This window comes from Anser anser (assembly GCF_964211835.1).
Source record: "Anser anser genome assembly, chromosome: 25".
In the NCBI taxonomy this organism is placed as follows: domain Eukaryota; kingdom Metazoa; phylum Chordata; class Aves; order Anseriformes; family Anatidae; genus Anser; species Anser anser.
Genome location: NC_139746.1, coordinates 6,010,192 through 6,035,932, shown reverse-complemented (window position 1 = coordinate 6,035,932; position 25,741 = coordinate 6,010,192). Strand labels below are relative to the sequence as shown.

The 25,741-nt window shown below is 51.9% G+C and overlaps 1 protein-coding gene across 8 annotated transcripts in view; it reads right to left on the bottom strand.

The window, feature by feature from the left end:
* ADAMTS10 (ADAM metallopeptidase with thrombospondin type 1 motif 10) overlaps nucleotides 1–25,741 on the bottom strand; it is a 72,848-nt gene that overhangs the window by 11,360 nt on the left and 35,747 nt on the right. For all 8 annotated transcript variants that reach the window (XM_083810649.1, XM_083810652.1, XM_083810648.1 and 5 more), the window contains 13 exons: nucleotides 23,054–23,418; nucleotides 18,064–18,223; nucleotides 16,043–16,260; nucleotides 14,731–14,814; nucleotides 14,212–14,357; nucleotides 11,333–11,376; nucleotides 9,969–10,074; nucleotides 9,657–9,803; nucleotides 7,759–7,900; nucleotides 4,801–4,908; nucleotides 2,286–2,431; nucleotides 1,780–1,843; nucleotides 834–936 (listed from right to left, as the gene is read on the bottom strand). In XM_083810649.1, the coding sequence (XP_083666775.1) occupies nucleotides 834–936; nucleotides 1,780–1,843; nucleotides 2,286–2,431; nucleotides 4,801–4,908; nucleotides 7,759–7,900; nucleotides 9,657–9,803; nucleotides 9,969–10,074; nucleotides 11,333–11,376; nucleotides 14,212–14,357; nucleotides 14,731–14,814; nucleotides 16,043–16,260; nucleotides 18,064–18,223; nucleotides 23,054–23,418 (1,833 nt within the window). The remainder of the gene's footprint in view (nucleotides 1–833; nucleotides 937–1,779; nucleotides 1,844–2,285; nucleotides 2,432–4,800; nucleotides 4,909–7,758; nucleotides 7,901–9,656; nucleotides 9,804–9,968; nucleotides 10,075–11,332; nucleotides 11,377–14,211; nucleotides 14,358–14,730; nucleotides 14,815–16,042; nucleotides 16,261–18,063; nucleotides 18,224–23,053; nucleotides 23,419–25,741) is intronic.

The window sequence follows — 25,741 nt, the reverse complement described above, 5'->3', positions numbered from 1 at the left end:
AATTTTATTACATTTTTATTGATCCATCCCCTGCAGCCTCAGCACATCTGCTCCGGCTGCAGGAGCCCCACTGGGAGGTGTGCTTATTTACACAGCTGTGAAGGATTTCCCCAGTCAAGTTCATTAACTACATGAAGGAGACGCACTGTTCTTTCTCATTATTAAGAGATTTCGGCCACAGAGGCCTCCTCCCGCCCCCTCTCCTTGCTAGACACTTTGCAGGACACACAAGGACTGACCTCGGAAGAGGGGAGCGCTGCTCTCTGCAGGATCCCCCGGTTCAGATCCCTTCTGCTCGTTTGGAAGCTGAAGCTTTACCTGGTGCAGGGAGGGCTGCCCCTTTCCTCCCCCACTGGGTACCAGACACTACCAGGGAAAAGAGTCCTGGACAAAACACAGTGGCACTTTGCATTGCTTTAACAACTCCCTTTTCTTGTTTTTGTGTTTGCTCGCTCAGTAATTAAGAACTAGTCAGACTCCAGGAAAGAAGCTAAACATCTCCAATGCTGCTGGAATTGGTTCTGGCAGAACAAAGAAGTTAAAGAGCAAACTGCACAGAGCTGAGTGATAAAGGGCAGGGGCACGGCAGGACAGCCATGGCCCTGCAGTGGAAGAGGGGCCTGTCAATCCACAGTCGTGTGAAGGGGAGGCAGCACACCACAGGGACGCAGCCTGCAGGACCTGGAGCCACAGGGTGACTAGCTGCCCACCAGACCACTTGGACCACCAGACTTGTCCATGCAGAGAGCAGGGGAGTCAAAGCCCTGCATGATTCTGGCCCAGCCTTGCAGCCAAATGATGCTCTGTGCAGCACCAGACCTTGCAGCACTCACCTCCCCGGTATGTCTTCCAGGTGTAGTACTTCCCTCGGAAAGGGACATTATCAAACTCAGCGCACTGCAGCTCTCGGAAGTCCTGGGAGCCCGGTGGGCAGTCCTGCAGCCACAGAGCCAGAGATTAGCATGTTGGTGAGAGCAGCTGCCTTATCTGCTAGGGCAGGAGCTGCTACAGGGCTCCCAGCAGTGACTAGCACCAGCCCTTCAAGGAGATGGACACCAGCTCTGACAACAGGTCAGTGCTGTAGTATGGCAGGAGCATCCTCCTCATAAAGCTAAACACTATTTGAAGACTAATGGCATGAACTGTTGGATCCCAGCTGGCCTCTCTGCAGATGCAATGCTTGCTCTTGCAAGCAATCGTTTAAAAGCTAGATGCATTATGGAGGCATCTATTTTCCTTGCTAACAGCCCATGGAAGCTATCATTTCCCAGGTCCAAAGCTTAATTATGCTTCCTTGCAGCACAGTTTTTTCTCCTTTCTCCTCTTGAGGAGGAAGCCCCACCCCTGGGAAGCCAGGTGTTATTAACAGTCTTTCATCAGCAGCTCTCACCCCACTGGGCTTGCACTCACAGACCACAAAACAACCACTGTCGTGTCGGTGCTGGAAGCCTCCAATCTCTCCGTGTTTTCCTTGTTATCTTTTTGGGCCCCTTTTTGATGCTGAAGCCCTGCAGGTCCGTACCACCCACCTGCCCTCTGAAGGCGGTACTCAGCAGGCGTGCGCCGTCCTGCTCAGCTTTTCCCACCTTGGCATCGCTGCCGACAGAGCACAGCTCGCCCCCACCTGGCCCCACAGCCTTGTCCCTGGGTCCCACAGCAGCACCTAACACCCCACAGCCACACAGAGAGGGCTTATTGCTACCTCCCTGCTGTGGCACAGGGCTCCCAAAGCCCTGCTCACCCCCCGCTGCTCCTCTCTGCAATCCTGACGGTACTCACGTCGGTGTTACAGGACCGGTAGCGCTTCCGCTCTCCCAGGCAGTACTTCCCTCCGATCGTGGGCCTGACAAACCAAGGATGAGAGGAGAAAAGCAGCTCAGGAGAGTGAGTCAGTGCTAGTAGCAGTTGGCTGCTCCAACCCTCTGGGAACACCACGGCTTTTCCCTCCCTGCTCTGCTGCGAGGACCAGTCCTGCCTGGAGAAATCCACACTCTCAGCTTCAAGTGTGCAATGGAACTGTCCGAGCAGCTTTGGGTCTGTCACTGCAGACCCACTGCCAAATGTGACAGCACCAAGCTGCCTTTGAAAGCAGCATGTGGGTAGAGCTGAAATTTACACACAGGAGCTGAGACTCAGCAAACTCAGTCCTCCCCAGCCCACATTGAAACTGAGCGCAGGGCTTTTGGGCACCTGGCTGCCATCTTCCCCATCGACCTGAGCAGTGGTGCCACACAGCCAGTACAAGGCAGGGCTGCACCGATAAAGCTGCATCCACGTACACCTACCGCGGGCTGTCGCAGTGGCGAATGGATGATGATACGCCTCCACCGCACGTCCTGCTGCACTCTCCCCAGGATGACCAGGCTCCCCAGGCACCATCCACACCTTCTGGTCGGGTGCCGAAGGGCACGCATTCCCTCTTGTAGCACCACTGGGGAGAGACAGAGCTTCAAAGACCCTGAGCATGAGTTCTCCTACTCCCAGATAGCTCCCTGGCCTCCATCGGGCGTGGGAGGCTGTTCAGGGCTGCCATCTGATGATCCCACAAAATCTGAACTCTGAGCTGCACTGGCCTTGGAGCCAAGTTTGCTGCTGCAGAGGGCACTCGCCTCTCCCTGGGCACCCTCTTGTCTGAGTCACAGCGTCACCATATGTATGCGCTGCATACTTGGGGTTAGCAGGGATGCTCATGCAGACTTGCCTCTGAAATATTTCTCTTGGACCTAGAACAGATCCTGCACCCCCTGGAGTCAACAGTGATGCAAGGAGAAGGACACTGCCAGACCCGCTGCCGTTCTCTGGGCATGATGCCGGACACCATGCCTTGGAGGCTGAGATAATCCCAGGAAGGAAGAAACCGCTGTGTGCTCCTTCCAGGGCCTGATAACCCACCCTGGAGCTACTGGCACAGCCTCTCCGGCTCCTTTCAAGCCAGGCTCTCCACGGGTAGTGCAGTCGGCAGAGAAAAATAAACCAGGGCCTCACAGGACGCCCAGCTGGCGACCCGCTTGCACAGCCACGCGCTTCCAAAGGTGTGACCCTGCGCAGAGGAGATGCTCAGCAGGCACGGCCCTTCTGGGGTCCCTCCTGACGGCCTGGCCACAGCCCCAGGCTGAAGGTGCAGGGACTGCTGGTTCTGCAAGCAGAGCCTGGCAGCCTCAAACAACCTCCAAAAGCATCAGCGATCAGCTCTGCCCCAGCTCTCACTCCTGCAGTGAGCACGAAGGCATGCATTGGCTGCAAGACCAGATAGGGCTCGGGGCACACCGAGAGGGAGAAAAGAAAACCAAAACAAAGGACATTTGTCAGGGAAGGAGCCAGCAAGACCAGGAACCTGCTGTCTGAGTACCACAAACTCATCCTCTCTCTCCTTTAATCTTGCATAACTTCAATGGTTTCTGCAACCTATTCCTTCCCTCCATTCTCCCCAGCTAAAACGGGGGATGCTAAGGCAGAGCTCAGAGCTGCTCCAGCCGCAGCTGAGGTCCGAGGGTTCAGCAGGCAGGTGGGCGCATGGAGCAGCTACGCAGGAGCCACCAGCCAGCAGCTCCCACTGGCAAAGGTGCAGAGACTTAAAGCAAAAGTGCATTTTGTTACATCACCCAAGCAAATCAAACCACTTCTGAAACATGAATTAATACAAAAGAATAAACTGAAGCAACGGATAGTAACTTGGGGTTCAAACTGATTCCCTATCTTCAATGGGAATAGATTCTGAGTCCTGGGTGCTCTGAATACTTTCACTTCACTCATCTTATGACTTTTGAGGAACCCTGGTTAGAAAAAGAGTAAGTGGGGGTAAAAATAGGTATTTGAAAGAGGGAAAAGCTAGTTAAAAATTACTTCGAGAAAAAATTGCCATTGTATACAGTGAATCTCAAGCAGCAGGGACATTCAACCCCAGGAGCTGTCTAATCCCTTTCGATCTAATTTCCAGTAGAACTAAGCCAACTGTTTGCAAAGAATAATGCATTCGTCAAAGCCATCTGCTTTCCTGCACACAAACTTCTCCAGCTTCTTAAGGATTTTAAATTTTTTCTTGAATTTCTTGGGAATTAGTTTTTCCTCTAGTGGAAAAACATGTCCAGTTTATGGTGAACGTCCCAACCCTGATTCTCCATTGTCCCAATTATTATTTACAGCTTGCAAAGGCACTGCGAGTCATTAATACTTTGTTTTAATAGTTTCACACTCACTCTATGCTGGTGCAAGTGGGGGTTAGAGGTACAGGGAAAGAGAGATGAAAGATTTTCAAGTCAAAACTCTTTCAAAATGCATGGCCATGAAAAATCCCACCTTCCTGTCTCAACTGCATGTGAAAAATGAAGGTCTAACAATACCTAGCCTTAGTTTCTCACAAGTAAATCTGAAAACATATTACTAAACTATCAACCATTCTGAGGAATCTGAGGCAAAATCACTCTTCTCGGGACACCCAGGAGGCCCCAGCAGACCTGTAAACAAAACACTCGCCTAAAGCATTTGCCATTGCCTGACACTGCATCACTGTGCCTCCCAGGTGAGACCGAGCAGCTGACTGGAGCAGGGACTTTACGTACTGTATTTCTAGCACTATTTGAGTGTGATTAGGGGTGCTGGGCGTCCTTGGCACACCCGAGCTCCCTGTGCATTGCTGGGGAGGGTGGGGGTTCCTGCAGGCTCTGGAAGCCAGGGGGAGGACAGTCTGGTGGGCGCTCTTGAATCAGCTCCATACTCGTCAGTACAAACAATAATCACAGTTATTGCTGGATGAGAGATTCAACCACCGTCAACTCGCCACGGTGCCCCAGGCGTCCTTACCCCCTTTTCAATGGTGTTGGTTTGGCATATGGTCCCCTCTGCAGCAGGGATGCTGTTGGTTATGCAGCGGTTGCTTTTACTCAGACACCATAACTCACTGCAGACTTCCTGCAAAGAGAGAGATTTTGGGGGAGAGAGGGGGAGGGAGGAAGGAAGAGACAAAGACACAGAGCCAAGGTTAGGATTCACCCGTGCTGAGGCTGCAAGGCTGGGACAGCAGCACACTGGGGCAGTGAGTCCCCTCTCCAGGGCTCAGGGACTTTTCCTTTACTGGGTCTTCACTCTGGAGGCTGAGCACAAGGGCCCGTCTGCAGTGCCTGTCCTGAGCATCCCTCTGCCAGGTGGATCCAGATCTGCCTCCGAGGGAAGCCGGGGCTCCTGGGGAATGCGAGCATGGCACAGATGGCCTAATGTCACATCTGCCATCTCCTGCTGCAGGAGCGCACTGCTACTCAGGGTTAGACCACCTTGTGTTCTCGTACTCTCCAGCCAGCGTAATAGTGCTAAAAGGAAGACCCCTCTGGAAGATTCATGGCTGCTTTCAGGACAGTAAGAACAATGCCAGGTACTGCGCTAGCCCCTGAGCAGCTCCAGAAGTGGGCATTTCAGCTTGCTGTCTCTGCTAGGTCCTGGGTGCAGCTGGGTCCATGCAGTGAGAAGGGCTGGGGACTCCAGACCTCCTTCACAGAGGTTTCCTGAGATGCAGATCCTGAGCTCTGGCCCATCCTGACCTCTCGGAGCACCAGCAGATAAAAAACTTCCCATGGCTGCTCCAGCTTGTCTACCAGTCACTTCAAAACCTGCCCAAACATTAGGTCCGTGTCCGAGACTGAAAATTCATCACAGCTGCTAAACCAGAAAGCCCAGGTCCTTTGAACCTGCTCTGCCACTAAATGAGCCAGAGAGGACTTCAAGTCCTGCAAACTGCAAAGGAGCAGCTAAAAAGCAGAGCTGAGTTTCCTGCCTGTTTTCCACCACCCTGCTCTTATCTTACTGAAATAAGACTTTGGAAAACTTCCTGCTTTACAGAAAGAGCAGCTTGCTGTGACTTTGCTTATATTTGAAGGTATTAAACAGATTCGCGTTGTCAATAAATGACATTGAGCCATGAGAGCAGAGCCCAAACAGTCCCAGTTGTCGCTCATATGCTCCAGCACCCTGGGGCCACTGGCCATGCTGACAGGGCATGCCAACCTGCTATGTTCTGTGCTACACTCTCGGGTGCTGGCACAGCGACTGCCTGGCTGCTGGCTGGCTCCACAGCAGCACGACCCCACCACAGCCCTGCCGGTCAGGTAGCAGCTCGTTCATTGCAGCTCTCAGGCTGGCTTCAGCCCTCCAACAAGGAATTCCTTGGCCCCAACTGGGGGCCAAGGTTGTGCTCTGAACAGTAACTGATACCCCCTGTAGAATGAACTGATTCAATGACTGGGAACCCACTGTGCTGGTACCAAGAGGGGTGAAAATACAAGCCCAGGAGTTTTGCGCTTCCCTCTTGTTCATGGGGCTGCAAGCACGGAGTGATATAACTTAAGGAAAACACTGCGAGTCTGCGCCACAGAACTCAGTTCCAAAACGCAACAGGGTTTTGGTTCCTACCTCTGTCACCAAAGCCCAGCTACAACTGGTTTTAACCAAGGAAAGGATCGTCTCTCCCAGCTTACGAAGGCATCCATCCCTTCATATTGTGCTTGCGTAGCCAGTACAACTATTGGGAAGTAAAAGCTCCTGTAGTTTTTCTACTGTGTCACCACCAGAAAGGACTTCCAGCTTCAACAGTTACATCTGTTCACTTTGTCCTCATTGAATTTGTTAATAATCTGCTCTGTACTGACATGGAAAAGGAGTAGGCCAGGAAAGAAAGGTATGCTAATGTGTTTGCACCATCCCCCTCGAGTTCATTTATATGGGACATGGGACGAGTGGATGTACATATTTGCACAGATTTATACACTCTTGAACCCTTATGCTCTTTGGGCTTCTCCCAGACATGCATGACAGGCTGGGCTAGAAGGGTCACCACAAGGACATCTTGTGCTTTTGTGATCCTTGTGTATACACAGGAAGAGCCCACCCGAATTAAAAATGAGCTGGGAAACAGGCATGTAAACGTGGCAAGTTTCCATTCCACTGCCTCTGGTTCAGATGAGGAGGGGCACTGACTGCAGTCAGCAGTGGGTGGATACGTACACATTCATGCCCATCAGACAAGACAGATGCCCACGTATCTCACTGCTGGATCCTCTGCTTTCTCTAGGGGAAAGTGGATGCTTTATGGAGTTCAGTCAGCCCTTTAGCGCACACACCTCCCCCTTACCACTATGCTCAGATAGCTGGCAACGTCCTGTTCGTTAAATACAGCAAAACGTCAGGCTGAGAGGCAGGAAGGCACTTTCTCCTGAAACAACCTTTCCTTTCAGTGGTTTCCTGTATTCAGCTATCAGGGGATGGCAGTGTGGTGGTGGGGGTGGCTTAGGTGGACAGCTGTCCCTCAGATATACTGCAGCACATCAACCCGCCTCACCTGGAAGAAATAAGTTTCTCCTCCTAAGTCAGTGCATGCAGTGTAATGACTTCTAGTAAGGCTTACAAAAAATACGTGTGTACTAAATGCCCAGCGACAGAGGAGTCTGGGGGCAGGGACTGCAGCTTGGTTTTCAGCTGCAGCCCTTGGGGTCCAGCAGCAACCAAGGTATTAGGCAGAGGCAAAAGATCTCTTCCCATGGGACTAATCTGATGGAAACTGAGCTGTGGCCAACATTTGTGGACGTGGCATGACCTCCTCTGCTCTCTCAAAGGGAAGCAAGGTGAAAAGCTCACAGGGAACGTGCAAAAGTGCCCTTCATTACAAGCAGGACTGCAAAGCGATGTGGGCAGCAGAGGAACGGCCCCATGGCCCTTTGCAGCCCCAGTCCTCCATCCCCTGGAAACCGATAGTAAAGCAGGAAGGCTCTCTACCCCGTATTTACACTGGCGAGATTTAACTCCGTACTGGAAACGGCACTGCTCATCTGCATCGTAGGCCTGTCCTGGAGCCACTGTTGGGTAGATAAAGTCTTGCTTGGGAGGAGCGTTGTTCAGGCATAATCCCATCCCAGAGCTGGAAAAAAGAGACAAGAATCAGAGCGCGGAAAGGCTTTTGGCAAAGCGTAGTGGTGGAGGACCAGCAGCACGCCTGGCTCTGAGCTCTCATACTGTTTTGGGGGATAATTTTACTGGCCTCCAGTAACAAAACCTCTGGGCATAATCAGTGCTGAGAAAGTGCTCTAAAGTCTTTCTATCTGCATCCTCGGGGCTGGGCTTTGGGAAGCACATTCAGCACACGCGACTCTAGAAGGTTTAATCTGAAGGTTTGCAGGCTATTGCCAGCCACCAGCTGTCCTGCCTGATCCAGGTCTGGCAGATCACACGTGGCAGCAGGCAGGTGGGTGCGAGCCAGGACCCCGCGCTGCTTGCAGAGGCTGCGGGGCGGTGGAGCCACTGCTCTCCCACCATACAGCTGCGGATCCCTGGCTGAGAGCGGCTGGAGGTGCTGAGCACAGAGAGCCCCTGCTCTCCAAGCCTGTCCTGCATGCCAGAGCTTTGTAGGAATGTCCAAATTTTGCAAGAAACAGGCCTTTCCCTCCCCCTTCCTCACTGTTCTGAGCTCCCCTTAAATCACGGCCCCCGTCACCACTCCCCCGGCCCCATGTCCCGGGGTCTCACACATGCCACGGCCCAGGCATGGAGGAGGCTCCCCGGGCCGTGCCGTCACGCGGGGGCGGCGAGAGCGAACCGCAGAGGAGGCCGCCACGAACTTGCCGTCCGCCGACGGCCCCGCCGAGACCTCAGGGTTACCCGAGGACAACAGCCTCGGCCGCGACGCTTTCCCGGCGCTCTCCGTGCAACGCGCCTTGCCGTGCATCCAGGGGTCAAAGGCGAGGAGGGCAGGGTTTGCTGCGGCCAAACATGAGCCGCTGGATGTGGAATTTGGTGATAAGCTGCACTGCTCCGGCCAAGCTTTCCAGGACAGAGGGGCACAGAGCAGCCCCTCGGGAAGGTCTGCCTTTGTTGCCCCTCTCGTGTTACAACAGCAACATCTCAGCTTTGGTCTGTGTCAATAAGGGTTTGGTATTCAGACATCCCTGTGTCTGCTCCTGTCATAATGACCCTACACACTGGCTTCTTCCAATTGTAATGAAAGTTCTGTCTAGTCCTTCTGTTACATAGTGCCTGTATCCTCCCAGAAACCTCAGCAAAATTGACCCTGACTGCTTGGTTTTTGATGGAAACCCTGGGGGCTGCCTGAACTTTTGACAAAGAGATCTGGGCTGCAGAGATGTGACCCAGACAAGGTGGCAACATCACAACCTTGGGACTTAGGAGCCTAAATCCCTTCTCCTGAATCCTGAACGTGCTTTGGAAAAAAAAAAATCTTAAGTGTCTTGTTCACCTCTAAACTCTCCTCCTCAATGTCTGGAGAAGCTGCATACACAGTGCAGAACCAGTCCTGTCTCCAGATCCTCCTTCCCCACCTTCCCTGTGATTCCTGGCTGAACTTCAGAAATGTCCAAATGCCTCCAGAAGCTACTGATTTATTTGTGAAGTTTCTGGAAGTAGGGAACCTAAATAAAGGTCTCACAGCTGCACAGTAAATAGGGTTAGTATTGTTAGCAGGAAAGTCTAAGGGAAGGAAAGAAAGCACATGCCTCTTGGGACAGGATGAGGTGCTGGGAGACATGACAGAAGGTGCATGGGCTGTGTGCTTTGGGGGCTTTTCTTTGGCTTTACCCACTCCTCAAAAGGGACTGTGAAAGGCTGGAGATGTGTACTGGTTGTGAGGTGGAAGGAAGGGCAAGGTGAGATGGATTCCTTACTCCAGGAAGCTGGTGATATAATCCCTGCTGCACGTAGACCATACAAATGGGTTGGTCTTCATGGTGATGTGAGCAGCCATCAGTTTGGCTGTTTCTTGCCCACGGGAGCCACAGCTGTTGCCGACCCCATCATGATTCATGCCAAACCTAGAAAGCATCACCGAGGCATTAGAGAGATGATCAGTTAGTGCGTTTTCAACAACCAGGATCATCCACAAGAAGGATTTTATAACTCCTTATGGCAGCAACAGACCAACAGGAATCTTTCTCCATGATGACCACCCCCAGGGACTCTTCTGGCACAGTACTCACGTATGGCCAATCTCGTGAGCAATGGTGAAGGCTGTGGCCAGGCCAATGTCCTCATTGATGCTGCAGCTTCTTTCTCGTTCGCACATCCCGCCCACAGGGGCCAGGCCTAGGAAAGCCAGATGGAAAAGTCACATAGGGCCAGCACAAAGCATCTGTCGCACTGGGGGACTAAATGATGCACTTCATGCTCACTAACACCAAACACAGCCTAACAAGTTTCTTCACACTGGTTTCACTGGCCTTTGGGATGAAGCCATGGGTATTATGGACTATGGGTACATGGTCACTCAGCACTGACAAAACTTCTGACAACAGGCTCCAAAATGCTAAAGATGGGTCAAAACTCAGTGAATTTCATATCCAAACCTCAGACTGTGCACAGAGGAAGAGCAGTCCTTGTCACAGAACCAGCATTGCTGGTGGGAGAACAGGGGACAGTTTTGCCAGGAACCTGGGATCAGTCACACCAGCACTTGGGCATCCAAACCCTGTCAGGGAAGCCTGGACAACTGAGTAACCCGGGATCCAGCCTGAGCATCTGCATTTGGTTGTGGCTGACACCCACCACAATCAGAAATCCACCTTAACTCCATCCGGAGGGCTGGATAAGGAGGGCTGGGATTGTGGCAGTGGATTCCCCTAACCCCCTGCCCATACCCTGTCCCACTACCACAGGCTGTGCCCCACTGCTCAGGGCTGGGGAAGAGACAGTCTCCATTACAGGAATGGGTTGAGCTGTCACAGCCCCTCCAGCCTCCACCTCTCCCAGGTACCGCAGCCGCACCAGGTCAGAGACCCACCAACTTTTCCTTTTTAACTGCAGTGATTCACAGCAATAATCCCTCCCTGACTGCTTAGTCTAGACCAGGGCAAGACAAATTAGGAGCTACAGCCAGAGAGAGCTGCAGGGTCTGTCTGTGTCTAGCAGTTTAAATAAAGAACTCCCTTTATAGTCATCACAAAAAAAGTCTTATTTCTCTCTTATAAGCCAGGAATACTCCACTAGGCTATGGACCAGCCCTAGATGCGAGTGGTTCTTAATCATCAGGCTGGACCTGACCCAGCGATATAATGGAGAAGCCTTCCAGAGCCCATCCGTTCTCCGGGTTGCTGCTTTTAGTGTTTACAGAAGAGAGGAGGCTACATGGCCTAGCAGGCTGGAAACCGTGGGCCTGTTCCTGGCTCTGCTGCTGGCGCTCGTGGTAGCATTGGGCGAGCACTTCCCCTTCGCCTGCTCATTAGGAAATGTGGATGGCACAGCCCTCCCTCACCACACTCCTGAAGATATACATGCTGGTGAGAAGTGCTGCTGAAGAGACAGCCCCCGTCACTGCATGAGAGTGTGACAGCAAAATGCTACCTACCCAGGGTGCCACAGGGCTTATTCTTGTAGATGCAAATGTCGTATCTGCAAAGAGAAGGAGAAGGCAGCGTTAAGAGCATACACAATTTTGGCGACCCCAAAATCTTTTGCAGACGCATCTCAGTTTTGCTATTGCTTTCACATACAAAACAGCAGACGTGGCTCATATGACACTTCTGGAATAGAAAGTACAGACTGTAACAGGTAAGAGATGCCTCTGCTCCATATTTTGCAATGCTCACTTTCCCCAGGCTGAGACGCACTGTGTTTTTTTAAGGATCCTGCGTATTAGTCACTTAACTACAGAGCAGCGCTGGATGGGGTCAGAGGTTCGGTTTTGATGAAACGCAGTGAGCCAGCAGGGACAACGCCATTCCAGCCTTGAAGCTCTGTGGGTTTGGCTGGATGGTCCAGCACTGCTCACGAGCATCCAGCACACTCCTGTGAGCCAGCCGCTTCTCTTCGGGGAGGCATCAGGCTGACAGAACTGCCCCAGATGATGTGGACAGGGCCAGCCTCATGTCTGTAGACTTAGGTCTGTTGCAGTAAATCGTATCAATCAAATATGTAGTTTTGATTTTATTTTTTAAAACAAGAAAAAATTCAATTTGAAAATGTTTCATTTCACAATTCACTTTAGTTTCATTAAAATGCTAAAGTGATTTTTTACATTTTTTTTCAGTTTAGTTCTTTACTGAGAATTTTCCAAACAAATTCAATATGGGTTGATTCAAGATGACTCTTCCCTCTGTTCCTGGCCTCCACTTCCAGCCATTGCATCAAGGAATTGACTGTTTGCACATCATTAGCTGCCTACAAGGAAAAGCTAAACGAGGACAGCAAAGTAAAACCTCTTCCAAACTGAAATGCAGTACCCTTGCAAAAGGACACTGGCAGCATCTTCAGAAGATACACGTTTGGGCCAGAGGGTGAATATTATCATTTAACTGTGGAGATGAGCTGCATGCTCTCCCTGCCTCTGTTTACATACCTTCCCCATGACCTGCCCTGTCCTCAGACTCAAACATTTGGGTCTTTGCAAAGCCTTGGTTGAAAGAGGCAACGTTACACTCAAATCCACGTGGAGCCAGCAGGCAGGGGGACCAGTGGCAGCAGCTGGGTTGCCGGCGTTGCTCCTTGACCACGAGGTGCATTTCAACCTGAGCACGAGCTGGGCTTGGGACACCAAGGCTGCTGATGGTGGTGTGGGCCTGGGGGACTCCTGCAGGAGCAGCAGGACCTTCTGACACCACTCACCCCAGTGGACCCATGGGGCCAAAAGCAGGGAAGAAGCAAGTTGACAGCACACGACGTGTTAAGTGCAACATGTTCCTGATGATGGCTCATGTCCCTTTGGCCCCTGGTGCTCTCTGGAAGTGTCCAAACCTCTCACCCCAGCAGGAAACTGAGTGAGTGAAAAACATTTGTTGCTTTGTTTCAAGCGGATACGTGAAAGCCTTCCGAGGCTCTGATTTGACACGTCTCTGCAAGAGAAAAAAGCCCGCAGCTCAGCAAGATGTTATCGGGAGACAGGAATTTATTAGCGATGGGGCCGGATGTGCCGGTGCTGTCCAAGCAGCCGGGCGGCGAGTTGCTGAGGGTTAGCTCGAACATCTGGTGCAAGGCCGAAGAATTCGGAGTCGGCGTTCGCGTCCTGCACGTGTGAAGGAAAAGCAGAGGCTGCAGCCCTGGGGGGGTGAGGATGGAGCCAAGGAGGCCTTTCGTTTGCTCCCCCCCGGCGCTGAAAGGCTCTCAAGGGCTCCCTGGGACGCACACAGCTCCTGCAGCCACTGGGAACCGGAGTGTGAGCATGGCACCAGCAAAAACAGCTGCTGCTTGGAGGCTCCCCTCTTCAGCACTTCCATTGCATGGTTTTCCTCCATTACTTAATAGGGAGAACAAAATAGCGCAACCAAATCTTTCCTCTGGGGTTCTTCCTCAGGCCGCTGCCCCTCTGCCCAAGCAGTGTTTATGTGACCGCTGGCTCTCTGGTGGCCAGGGTGCAGCTGGTGTCCAAGTGCTGAGAGCTAGCTTCCTGGCACCTTCCATCCTCCCAGCCATCCCCTCTATGTGCTTCATCCTTCCAGCTTTCTCTTCATCATCCTCTGCCCTTCCAGCCATCCCTCTGTACCCTCTGCTGTTCCAGACTCAAGCATCTATCTGTTCTGACGGGGATTATTTGTCCTGCATGTGCAGGTTCAGACACCTTCTTTCAGCTCAGGAGGTCTAATCCAGCAGCCAGCTTAACCTGCTGCCCCAGACTGTTGGTACAGGAGTGGAGAGAGACAAGCATCTCCAGGACAGGACTGCTCTTCTCCCAGGGAAGATGGGATTAAGTCACTTCAACAGTGATCTATCAGCTGCCAAGGAGAGAGCTCAGCCCCTCACACAGGCACCTAAAATGAGGTGAGGCAGATCCAGTACTGGCTGCAGACATTCCATCATTGTCATGATGCTCAGGTGTCACTTGTGTCCTCTTCTCCATTCGTCACAGTGGAGGCAGATCAGGCTCTCTCTCTCAGTAGGATGCTTGATGTCCAAGGGCTCTGGGGTGGGTTCCCACTAACACCAAACACTGCTGTACATTGTGCTCCATGGATTTGCTGGTGCACAAATACCCGTGGCTGCAAACTAAGCTCCTTGAGAGCACAAGGAAGATGGTGGGAAGACAAAGGAGGAGGAGGAGGATGGTTATCTGAACTGCAGCAATCTGCATCTCTGCAAGGGAACTGGCACATTGCCAGTCTGAGGACCAGCCACTGCCAGGCCAGCTCGTGGGGGAGCATATGGGAGGGAAACCTTGGATGAACCACTTGGACAGAGGCCAGCTGCACAGAAGACACCCCCCATGAGCGCTGCCAAGGCTGGGATCAGACTTACCTGGTGATCAGCACTGCGGTGTCGTGGTTGGCTATGCCATTCTCGGGGATAGCATTCCCGTTGCCATTCCTGTTCACAATGGATTTCTGCCACTTGCAGAAGCTGTCCAGGGATTTCCCAGCATGGTGGTTAATCTCCAGTGTGGGCTGGAATGGAAGCAATACAACAGCATGTTCCCAGAGAAGCTCTGATGTGAAGGCACTGAAGACTTCCATGCCAGCACAGCACTGAAATCAGTCCAGATGCCCTCGGCCTTTAACAGAGGCCATGAGGAAGCAAGACTTTAGGGGGGACTAAAGCTCCTTAAACCTCCCTAAATCCACTTTATCATAAAAACAGTCCTCAGACACCCAGAGGTTCCCAGCCTGAAACCAGGCCCCAGCTGCCTTTGGGAGGGCATGGTGTACCCAGCAGACTGCACTGGGGGGACCTCCTGGGGGTGCCATCTAGGAAGAACACACAGTCCCGCAAAGGGAGTGCAGCAGCATGATGGAAGCAGCTTGGCAAAGCCCACCTTACCTGATCCTCAGTGAGGAGAATCAGCCGGGTCACCAGGATATTGACAATATTGCCCAGACTCGAGTCCTGGAAAAGTTTGGCAACCTGACCTCCAAGAAACAAGAAAAGACGAGTCTTAAAAATGAGCTCGCTAGCTGAGTGGCGGTGCAGTCAGCTGTGAGCAGGCACACGTTGGGCACCCGCCAGAGGGAAACAGCGCCGTTCGTCTGCAGGAGCCGTGGGTCTAAACACAATCCCTTTTAGGAAGTGGAAACAGAATGAGATTCCATGTTACTATTTGGACAGCAAAACTTCCTAAACCACGTTCAGACCGTGGTGTCTCCTTCTGGGGAGCCTGCAACAATGAAGGTGGGAACCCGCAGCACCTGCTCCTTGTCCGTAGCTCAGGTGAGGAAACCCTGCGGTTCTGGTATTATGCAGCCAAGGGGATGAAGCTTTGCTGATTGCCCATCAGCAGGGAACCAGACAGCACACGGTGGGTGTTTTACAGCAGATGAAACAGTTAGAAACTGTATTGTTTTAAAATCTGGCATGTGCTTTAGAAATGCAAACTGAGGAAGCCATGAAAAGAGATCCTGCAGAGGACAGGACAAAGAGCCATCACAGAACAGCTTTCATAGGTTTGATGGATAACCTCTAAGCCTATCTCACCTCACAGGAGGACTCGCAGCATGACATTATTCAGGCCGTTAATGCATCTAGCATGGTATCCTGCTGCCAGCAATGACCCAAACGTGATGCTGCAGAGGAAGCTCCTCTGCAGTAACCCAGAGACACAGGCAGAGCTGTATGGAAGAACAGGGGGTATTTCTCCTTACCCTTCATGCTGATCAGACCCCAAGCGTGAGAGCTGACTGTCCTTATGCTTTCCCATGTGTTTCTCAGCTTGGCTGGCCCCATTTGCAATGCTAATTTGAGATGAGAGATGCTGTTCAAAGAAAGGACTTTGTTCTCCCAGTCCAGATCTGGCCTGTAGCATGGTCAGACAGGCCAGAGTTTACCACTCCTGAGGTGCCTCCCCCTGTACAACAGAGTCCCTGTAGGCTTTGGAGAATTACTGCTCTGGAGCAGTGGCAGCATGTCAGGATTGTTGCCCAGGAAGAAGCCACTGCAATCCTGAAACAGATAGATCTCATTTCCCCACTGTGCTCCCTTCATCCTACTTGTTGTCTTGCAGGAAAAGCATGTGGTACCCTTTGCCAAACCAAGACATTTGGGGTTCAGAACAGGATTTATTCCAGATTGCTCTGTGCTGCTGGGTATATGAGCCCCTGGGGTCTCCCAAAGTTCATGATGTGGTTATAACACTTACAATATTCATGATGGCCAGGATGTACTGCTCTATGTCCCGCCGGCCGTGGTACCCCACCATCATTTTGTCAGCCACCACCAGGGTCTCCACATAGCGCTCCGTGCTGACGGATCTCTTCAGGGGCAGCTGGCCTCGCTGGCTGTGGTTGCCTGATGGCTTCAGCGGGGAGGGCTTCAGTGTCCGCAGCCACCAGTGCCTCCCTTTCCAGGGCTTCTCATCTGAGGAGGGAAAGAGATTTTTCTGTTGCCTTCCAGCAGTGTTTCAGCAGCATACAGAGGTGAGAGGTGGACACTATTAAGCTCGGTTTCAGTGCTGGGAAGGAAAGGCATTGCAAGGCTTATTATGCACCACACATCAGACCCAGCAAACACACCCAGTCCTGGTCCCAGTTTCATGAGCACTTCCTACTGCAGACCAGGGCCATGCCCACTGGTATCCTGCTGCCCTCCTGCCTGTGCACCACGTGGAAAGGTGCGTGCCCATCCTGCTGCTGCATGCCAGCACCACCGCCTCCACCACGCGCTCTGCTGCCTCTGCACTGCAAGGCCCTGTCCTCAACTCGGTCATAGGGAAGAGCCTGTGGATTTAGATACTACACAGACATAATCTGACAATAAGGCTATTGCAGATCATTTCCTCTTTCCTTTTCCTGCCAGAACCCGAATTTAGGATTTGGCTTTTCCTCCACAGACACAGCTGCAACCTTCAAAGCAGCAGCAGACTTGTAGGACTTCACTCCAGGCTTCAAGTGCTACCAATCTGACCGTAGAGATGTCCCCAGCAGGGCCAACAGCTCTGGCCCCATGGCCTGGCTCCCGCTGTAGGGCAGGAGAGCTGTCTGGGAGGGTTACAACAACTGCTGCTGCCCTGTGGGGAGGCTGAATCAGCGTCCTCTGCTCTGATGCTGATCAGATACCCAGGCGAGACTGGGAAGATGGACACATCACAGCTCCAGCCCTTTGGGATGATCAGAAGGAACCCGCAGTGTGCACTGAGCTGGTTGGGACTGGTCCAGCCTACGGGATGAGGGGACGGGTGTCCTTGCTGGGTTCAGTTGTGCTGTGCTTGTCAGAGAACCATACCTAGCCTGTGGCTCCCATTGCATGGTCTTTCCTTTCCAAGAAGCAACTGGGAACAGGCTGACTTTTGTCTGGAAGCTGGAGAATGTGGCAGAGTCAGGAGAAGGGGAGTCTGCTGGCACAGTGTAACTGGGAGCTGGGACGGGAAGAGCTGGGTCAGGGAAGCACAGGTTGTTTCCAGACACGCTGGCACATCTGGGGACACCGCTTGCTGCTCTGCTCAGACCAAGTTGGTGGTGCCCTGGTGTTTGCAGAGACTCCGTCCCTTCCAGCAGTGATTCCTCATCTGGTCAAGCATCAGCACTGGGACACTGGATGAACATCCTCAGGGGACACACAAACCTGCTATGAGCAACTGGGAACCGTTCTGCTTCTGCAGTCTTGGACTCTTAACCCTGTAAAAAGCTAGCTGACCCATGTGCAGAGCCAGGGGAAGCCTCTGTAAACTGAGGGAACAGCATCCTGTATACACACAACATTTGGATAGACGGAGAAACTTCATACATTCACAGGGGCCAGCGATTTCACCCAGGCTCCAGGACACAGACAGATTTCTGGCAAGGACAAGAAGGGCACAGGCGTGTGGGAAAGAGGTTGAGCATGCATGAACTATGATTTCTCAATACCTTCAAAATTGGCCAAAACCGGGAGGACTTTTGTCAGAACAATAAGAGAGATTTTTTTCTCTATTCCACCCTCTATTTACAAATCTAAAGGCCCTGCTGTGAAGAAGAGAGTGTAAGAGCTTTCCAAAGACCAGGCCACCAGAAATGTTTTGCGTGGGTAAAAGTAAATACATAAATAAAACTTTCTTAAATGCAAGAGAAAAATTTGTTTTTTTTTCTGCCATAGAGGGCAGTATGGACTTTCACAGCCCGGTCTATTGGAACTTTCCCGGCCTGCACTGGGATGGACTGAAGATGTGTTGGTGGGCAGAGATACCTAGCACACCGCAGGCTGCATCCATGTGTGGGTACTGGAGAGACGATCGCTTGTACACAACGTGGGGGCTGCCCTTGCCCTCGTTCCCTGCGCTGACGTTGGCTCCCGGGCTCAGCGGTTCAATGAAATATTCCTCCTCATCTGCAACTATCACCCCATGCTGTGAAAGGAAAGAGAAGGAAAGGAATAAAACAAGTAGGGAGAGAAATGGGTGACATACTGCTATTTTCTGAAAATGAAATTTGTGATGGTTAGCTGCTGAATTTCCGGGGACTGACAAACAGCTTAGAGCATGTGCAGAAATCCTTCCTTTATACACAAACACTGAATCATATGAAGCTATGGACCAGAGCAAACTGAGCCAGCTGCTCATGGATGCCGTGGGGCCTCTCTGCTCATTAGAGTCCTCTGAAAATCACAGTCTTTCCTTGCAAAATTAAGTTGTTTCCTATTCCATGACACTCATTGATCTAACTGAGAGCCGTCTGTGGGATCCTAAGTACCATATCTTTAAATATCAGCACAACTTAGCATTCAGATCAACCTCCTGTGCTTCTCAACCTCATCAAAGAGCCCTTGGAAGCAGCTCAGGAGCTTTACCACCAGCTAAGAAACTGAGGCACAGAGCTGCAGAGGATTGCAGATGTCCAGAGGCTTTTGAGAAATGTATCGAATCTTTGTGACCTAAAATCTCATTTTCAGGGTCAGAACCTTTCTCTGCAGCCTAAAATCTGGTTTGTTCTCCTCAACCAGCACTGCCCTTTTTACACCCCAACTAGCCATTTCAACCAGATGATCTTGTTTCTGCTCCCATTTTGTTGATTTAGCTATTCACATATTTTGTTGTTGTTCTCCCTTGTTTTATTCTGTGACCAAAAGAATCTGGGCTGTAAGCCCAGACTTTGCCCTGTGCAAATGCACCTCCTCGTGAGACCATGACGATTGGCATGAGAGGGAAATAGCAGGATGAACAGCCCAATTCACCAGCTGCTTGCAACACGTCTCCTCCGCGGCTGGTCCTATCCTTTCCTATCCTTGCAGCAAGCTTTGCCTCTGGGTAAAAGGTTTGGACAACCTAAAAGGCTTCCTCCAGCCCAACATAAGCAGAAGCCCCGTCACCATTGCAACTTTCTCCTGGTGTTCAGTCTTACCTCCAGGAAACCAAGGTGGTTCTATCAGCTGAACTTCACCAGTGAGCAACTGAGACACAGAAACTGCCCGACTTTGCCCAGGCAGGCCAAGAAGGATCCCAGAGGTCTGAGACTCACGTTACCTGGCTGTCCTCCTGCTGCTTGTGCGCAAGCATAGCTCTGGGTGCAGAGCCCCCCGATCCTGCCATCTGCTCTGCACTGATGCTGCCCACTGGATTTCGCAGCCCTTCTACACCACAGGGACAGGAGCCCTGATCTGCCAGGGAGGGGCGTGGGGAAGCAGGTCTCCGTAAGACATCTTGAGGTCCTTGTGTGGAAGGAACCATCTATGTAACAGCGTTACTGCTGGGCAAGCGGGGGAGAGCCTCTCTGGGGTGGACGCTGCCTCTGTAAGAGGTCTCTCCCCACCTCCCTCCCCGCTACGAAAGCTGAATCGGGGCAGTGTGCGCGCAGAGAAGTCCCCATCTCCAGAGTGCCGGGGGATTTCCTCCTGCACCAGGCTCTGTTGCTCTTGGCTCCGCTCCACCTTTTCAAACACAAGCGAGGTACTGTGAGGTTAGCCTGGCGAGGGCTCCGGCGGAAAGCCGAGTGTCGGCCTGCGAAGCCAGCTGGCTGCCGGCTTTGCGGGACGGGGAGAAGGAGGTCACCGCCGGCTTGGGGCAGAGCAGCAGGAGGGGAAAGCACGTCCTGCCTGAAAACCATACACTGCTAGAAAAGGGCCCTTCCCAGCTCAAACCTGGAGCCTCTGAGGAATACACAAGAGGCAGGAGGCTCCACGACCTGCCCAATATCCTGTGGGAACGAAGCTCTGCCGTCACAGGAGTCTGAAAACTCCCCCACCGCTGAGCCCAAAACCCAAGCGCTGAGGTCTGGGTGGTGGACGTGACACACGCGTGTTGAAAGGGGGCGGCAAGAAGCCCTGAGAGAGATCTCTGTGGTTTGTGGGGGAGCTAAGCTGGATATCCTGTCTGTGATTCACCCAGGTCATCTGCAGAGCAAAGATGGTTTATCCTATTAACTTATAACCACACTTAAGAAAGACACGGCTACATACTGCAGCTCAGCTCTTCCACCTCCTCTTACACACTTTAACAGCTTGACGTCAGCCTCGGCAGCGGGGCCATCTGCCGAGCTCCAAACATCTCATGTTCCCGCTGATTTCAGGAGGGCAATTCAGACGAAAGCACAGTTTCAGCATAGACGCAAAGGGCTGAAAACCCAGCCTTTAAAGCGGCCTTTGATGAGCTCTGACGCAAGAGGTAAGACAGGGACATTTCTCTCCTAAGGCTGTTTACGCCTAGATGCAATTTTGTTGATGGGAGGACATGAGTCCTTGGGCTGTCGTGCAGCCGGTGGGCTGAAACACAGCTCTGCTTAACTCAGGGCTTCCAGCTCCTGGCCCGGCAAGAGCTTCTCAGGCTGCTCCCGCAGGCTCCAGCTGCTTCATGTTGGGCCCTGCTGGCAGCTCGCAGCTCCGCATGTTTTGGAAAATGGGCCATTTTGCCCTTCGCTTCCGACAAGTTAAGCCTGGGTGACTTCTATCCTGCTCAAGCTGAAGTGCAGCCGCATGGGTTGATGCCGGCTGCGTGCTGGGCCAGCTGTGCGGCAGACGTGAAGGGTGGGTGATGTCTGACAGCGCGTGGCCAGGTATCAGCAGCCTAAAGCTGGTGTGTCGTAAGGTGCGTTGCATTTGAAAACGAAATAGTTTGCAGAGGTGTGCCTCGCAGATGCAGAAATTGTAAAGGGATGTGGGGAGTAGAAGGGAAGGAGGATAGCTTGAGGCTTGTTACCTGTTCTCATGCCTTTGCATTGGACAAGACTCTGGAGTCTTCCCCTTCCCTCTCCTCCATGCACAGGTCACCCCATAACCAGCACTGGCTCCAGCCTGCGCCCATGTAACACCACATTACACAGCCCCCTTTGCACCATCTGGAGTCAGGTCTGCGCAGATGTGGGTTGCAGTGTCCAGGCCCCTGCTGGCGGGTGTCAGCACATACCGGACCTCATGTCCCCTGAGACCCTCTTCTGTCCTGACCTGTCCCCTGCTAAGCAGACCTGGTGCCTGCCTGGAGGGGCGCAGGCAGGAGTGGAGCCAGGAGGGCTCATCTGCTGATAATCAGCCAGAGCTCTGCACAGGTCTGCTCAGGTGGCAGGTACAGACCCCACTGCCAGCTCCAGCCTCACCTTGGCCAAATTCCTGAGCCTGTTGTCCTCACTAAGGCTGAAGACCCCCCTCCTTGCTGATTCCTGTAGCTCGCCACAGCAGGAGGACAGAGTTCAGGAAAAGGAGAGGTTGCTGGATGACCCCCCGTATCTCTTTGCGCCTGGCTGCTTTTTCCTCCAGACAACCCCTGGTATCTCTCCAGAGCAAAACTGTCTGTGGACTAAAATATCCCAGTGCAAGTGCTGCCAGGTCATTGCTTGTCCTGGACTTGGTGCCCTCTGAAGCATGAGGTAGGCTAAAGCTGGCTATCCTTCTGGACCAGCAGTGTCCAGCTCACCCTTCGGCTCTTCTTTTCTGAGCATCAATAAATCATCCAGGACTTCAGCAGAGGTCCTAAATCTAAACAAAAGGCTAACTTAGGAACCAAGAGTTTATGCAGCTCTGATTTTTGGCTGTGAGATGGAAACATTAGACTCTCTGATATAATGAGTCAGATTCTCATTTCTGTTAATAACCCGCAGCACTGTTCTGGCAATGTAATTTAACAATAAATCAATGTGAATTTATTCCTGTTTGGAAGCTCTTCCACACTGCTAAGAGGTGGGGCTGTAGCATAAATACGAATCTGGCCTACGGAGTCTTTTTCTACGTGTTACTCCTCCAAGAGAGCCATCATCCTTGGGATTCACTAACGGGGTATGTTTGCTCCATCCCTCCATCTGGCAGGTCTTGAAATGCTCTTTGTGAGCCAGAAATATCAGAAAATCACAGAAAAATAAGGATGGAAGTCCTTAAGCTATTCCCAGTGCTGAAAGAGCTAATGAATCATACCTGGAGTATTTTTGAGAGGTATTTGTCTTGCCTACTCTTAAAGATCTCCAACGATGTTGGGGCCCTGCACTCTTCAGGCAACCTAGTCTCAGCTATCCTCAGCACTATTGTCTACCGTTGAGCTTTCCTACTGATATTTAAGACCATAATGTCTAGTCCTAGCTGTTGGGAACATGCAGAACAGATAATTTCCTCCCTCTCTGCAGCAGCCTTGCTGATTCTGACGAATGCCGTCTTGTCCCCTCTTTTCATACTGAAAAACACTGACTAGCTTAGTTTTTCCCCAGAAAACACGTTTTCAGCTCCTGGAATCTGGACAGAAGTGACTAGGAACCCCAGGAATGTATCTGCGGTTATAAGGATCTGAATGCACTTTTGACATTCTTGGTCATGCAGTGAAATTTCTGCCCTCCTGTGCTTCTTCCTCACTAGCACATACGATATGTTTTATATCTTTTGCTGTTGCTGTTGGAAGTGGACCGGAGAGTTCTGTAAGAGCCGGAATAATGGTCTAGAGCCTGGATTATCCCATTCCAGTTAAAATCAATGGAAAAACTCCCACTGACTTTGGTAGGAACTGGACTACAGTCCCAACATGGATCAGGAACTCCTATAAATGTAATGAGGGGACATGGCCTTCACCCTCAGCTGACTTTTGATGTCACCGTGCAATATTCTAGTTTGACATCAACCACAGGTTTCCCACCACCACGGATCCGTCTGCTGGGACCCAAACCGGGTTGCATTTCTACAGCACAGATCAAAGAAGCTGCAATCTGCTCTGCTTTATGGGCAGCTTTCATTGTTAGTAGTGCCCTTGGCTGGGCAAAATTCAGGGACTCACCAGTCCGTTGCAGTTGCTGATGGCGACCTTTGAGTTCAGGTACTGATCCTGCAGGTGGCCCGCGTAGTGGCAATCCTCGTGGAAATCATGTTGCCAGTCCACACCATCTCTCTTCCAGTATTCTACAGTGAAGTGCTCAGCCAGCAGGTTGGAGTGCAGTGTCAGGTTGAGAAGGAACTGGGTTCGATGGGCAGAGACTTTGTAGAAAACCTGCTGCTCAGATGGCTCGTAGGGCAAGGAGCCCAGACTGCGCCGAGGGCGTTGCTTCAGCTGGCTCCTCATGTCAAAGGTGAGGAAGTCCCCGTTTTGGTCCACTTGGATGGGGAATGCAATTTCATAGTGATCGAGGCTGGAGAGGAACTCCTCTGGGGAGGAAAAGCAAACACAGGAGGAGTGACATTCTGCAAAGAGTCAGAGCAAAACACCCAGCAGCTTCAGCACAGAGCCAGCTGTGCCTGAGCACCAGCACAGTGACAGCCAGGGCAGGGCAGGCAGCATCCTGACCCAGGGAATCCTGCAACCCAGCCATCATGCTGCCAGCATTCCCAGCTCACTTCCGTGAGCAAGCACACAGCTCACGCTGCCGACAAAATGCACAACTGCAGGACACCAGCTCACCGCTCAGCCCCCTGCAACCCTCCAGCACTTGTCTGCCCCGTGTGGACCTGGATTAGCCAGGTGGCTTCCTGCCAGCCTGACAGACAGACCAAGCTCACTTATGACTGCTTGCAACAAACATCTCTGAAAGCAAGGATGGGCAGAAGGACAAGGGGCCTCTAACTACCGCACAATGAGGATATGCTACCTGTATTCCCTGCTCTGTTCAGGCTGCATGATCCTTGGGGTATTCTTGGAGGCCTTCAGCCTACAGAACCTGATCTTCTTCCTCTGCAGGTGACGAAGAGAACCAGACTGGTCCAAGGGGCTGTTCAGGACAGACAAATTCTGGCTCTGGACCTGGACTGTCCCTCACCTCTCCATCTCCAGTGGGCAGAGGGACTCCAGCCTGTACAGAGCCATGCTCTGTGGTTTGGAGGGTTATTTCTGACTGGTTCTGTTCAGTAACAAAGCTAACAGTAAGTTAAATTCAACTCATACCTGAACACAGAAGGGACAATGTCTCAGGAGATGACAGTCTTGCTAAGAAATTGTGGGGTTCTTTAGAGTATCTGCAACTGCCACATGGACCTGTTTACCCTGCTTTTTGATAACTTGCATAATATCAACCCTACACTAGCCTCTTGGGTCATGGGCTTATTAGTGCCTTAGGTATGAGACATCCTTTAAAGAGGCAGCAAGACAATGCCTTCGCAATCAAAGTAACAAAAAGGTAACCAGAATTCCCCAGCTGTGCTAAAAAGGTAGCAAGAAAAGAAGTCAGACATCCTGACTCGCCAGCCAGGCCTCTATCTATTGCCCTACCCTGCCTTCCCAGCTCACCAGCCTGGGGCTCTTTACCCTATCGGTTTGGCTTAGCACCTCCTCTTGGGGCACTTGAGCTTTTGAGGCTGTCTCATACCACTTCGGAAATGTACTCTGACAAGGTCACTGTCCAAAACGTCTGACTGCGCTTGCAAAGTAACACAACGCTTTTGGCTGTCAAAGAAATTGGCACTCTGCAGCCTCTACAGAAATCTCATGTTTTATAAGCAAAATGTCACAGGGATTGCCAGAGCAGATCTGATCAGTGGTCCAGCCATCTCTGTGTGCCTCGGTACTGGAGGTTTTAGCAGAAGATGCAAAAAATAAAATAAAATAAAAAAAATACAGTGGACAGGACAGCTCCCCCCATTATAGTGTTTTCTTCTTAACCCCAATGGCTGGAGGTTTGCTCAGGGAGTTGGAGAGGATTTGCCCTCTTCATGCTGAAAGAATGTTACTGTGCTTCCTGCATCCTATGCGTAGCTGTTTCCTAAGCAAACAGGGGAGGCCAGGCTGCTCCAGGGTGGCTGCTTTTTGCCTGGCTCCACAGCACCCATCTTCAAAGCCTTCCCAGCCATCACAAATTTGGACTCCAAATTACACTCTCACCGCATGGCAGCACTGGAAAGTTTCCTTTTCCTCTAGTGTGTTTTCCAGTGTGGGAGTTTGACCGAGTGGTTTCCTTGGCCACCACTAATGGGACAGTCCTTCCCACCAGCTGGGTTTAGGGGTTAGCTCCCAACCTTCCAAACCATAAGCACTTCTGGCACCTCTCCCTTGGCTCAACGAGCCAGAAGTAATTATTAGTTTTTTTTAACTTCCTGTGCTCCAGCTTCCCCTGCATCACACCGCCTTGTGTGCGATGCAGCCGGGCAAACAAGTGTGACTACTTACACTTAAGCAATGACTTCAGGCTTGGAAAAATTTGCTATCAGAAGCATTTTGTTTTTCTTTTTTCCTTTCTGCAGTCCATGTGGGCTGCAAAATAGTGACTCGGAAGGAGGTTTGTGCACCCAGCGTCTAGAAGAGGGCCTGGGACTCTGGGCGGCAGTCTCTGATCCTGACCTGCAAGGTACATCCAGGAGGGAAGAGTGTCCAGGGCCTGGGGCTCAGGCTGTGTGTGAGAGCCTGCTCTTGCTGCAGTGCAGGCCCCTGTGCATCCGCGGGGATGTCACCCTGGAAACTGAGGCACAGGAAGAGTGAGCTGACAGTAGTGCCCTGCATCACACAAATGTTTTAGGAATGGACCCTTTAGAGTGGGGATGC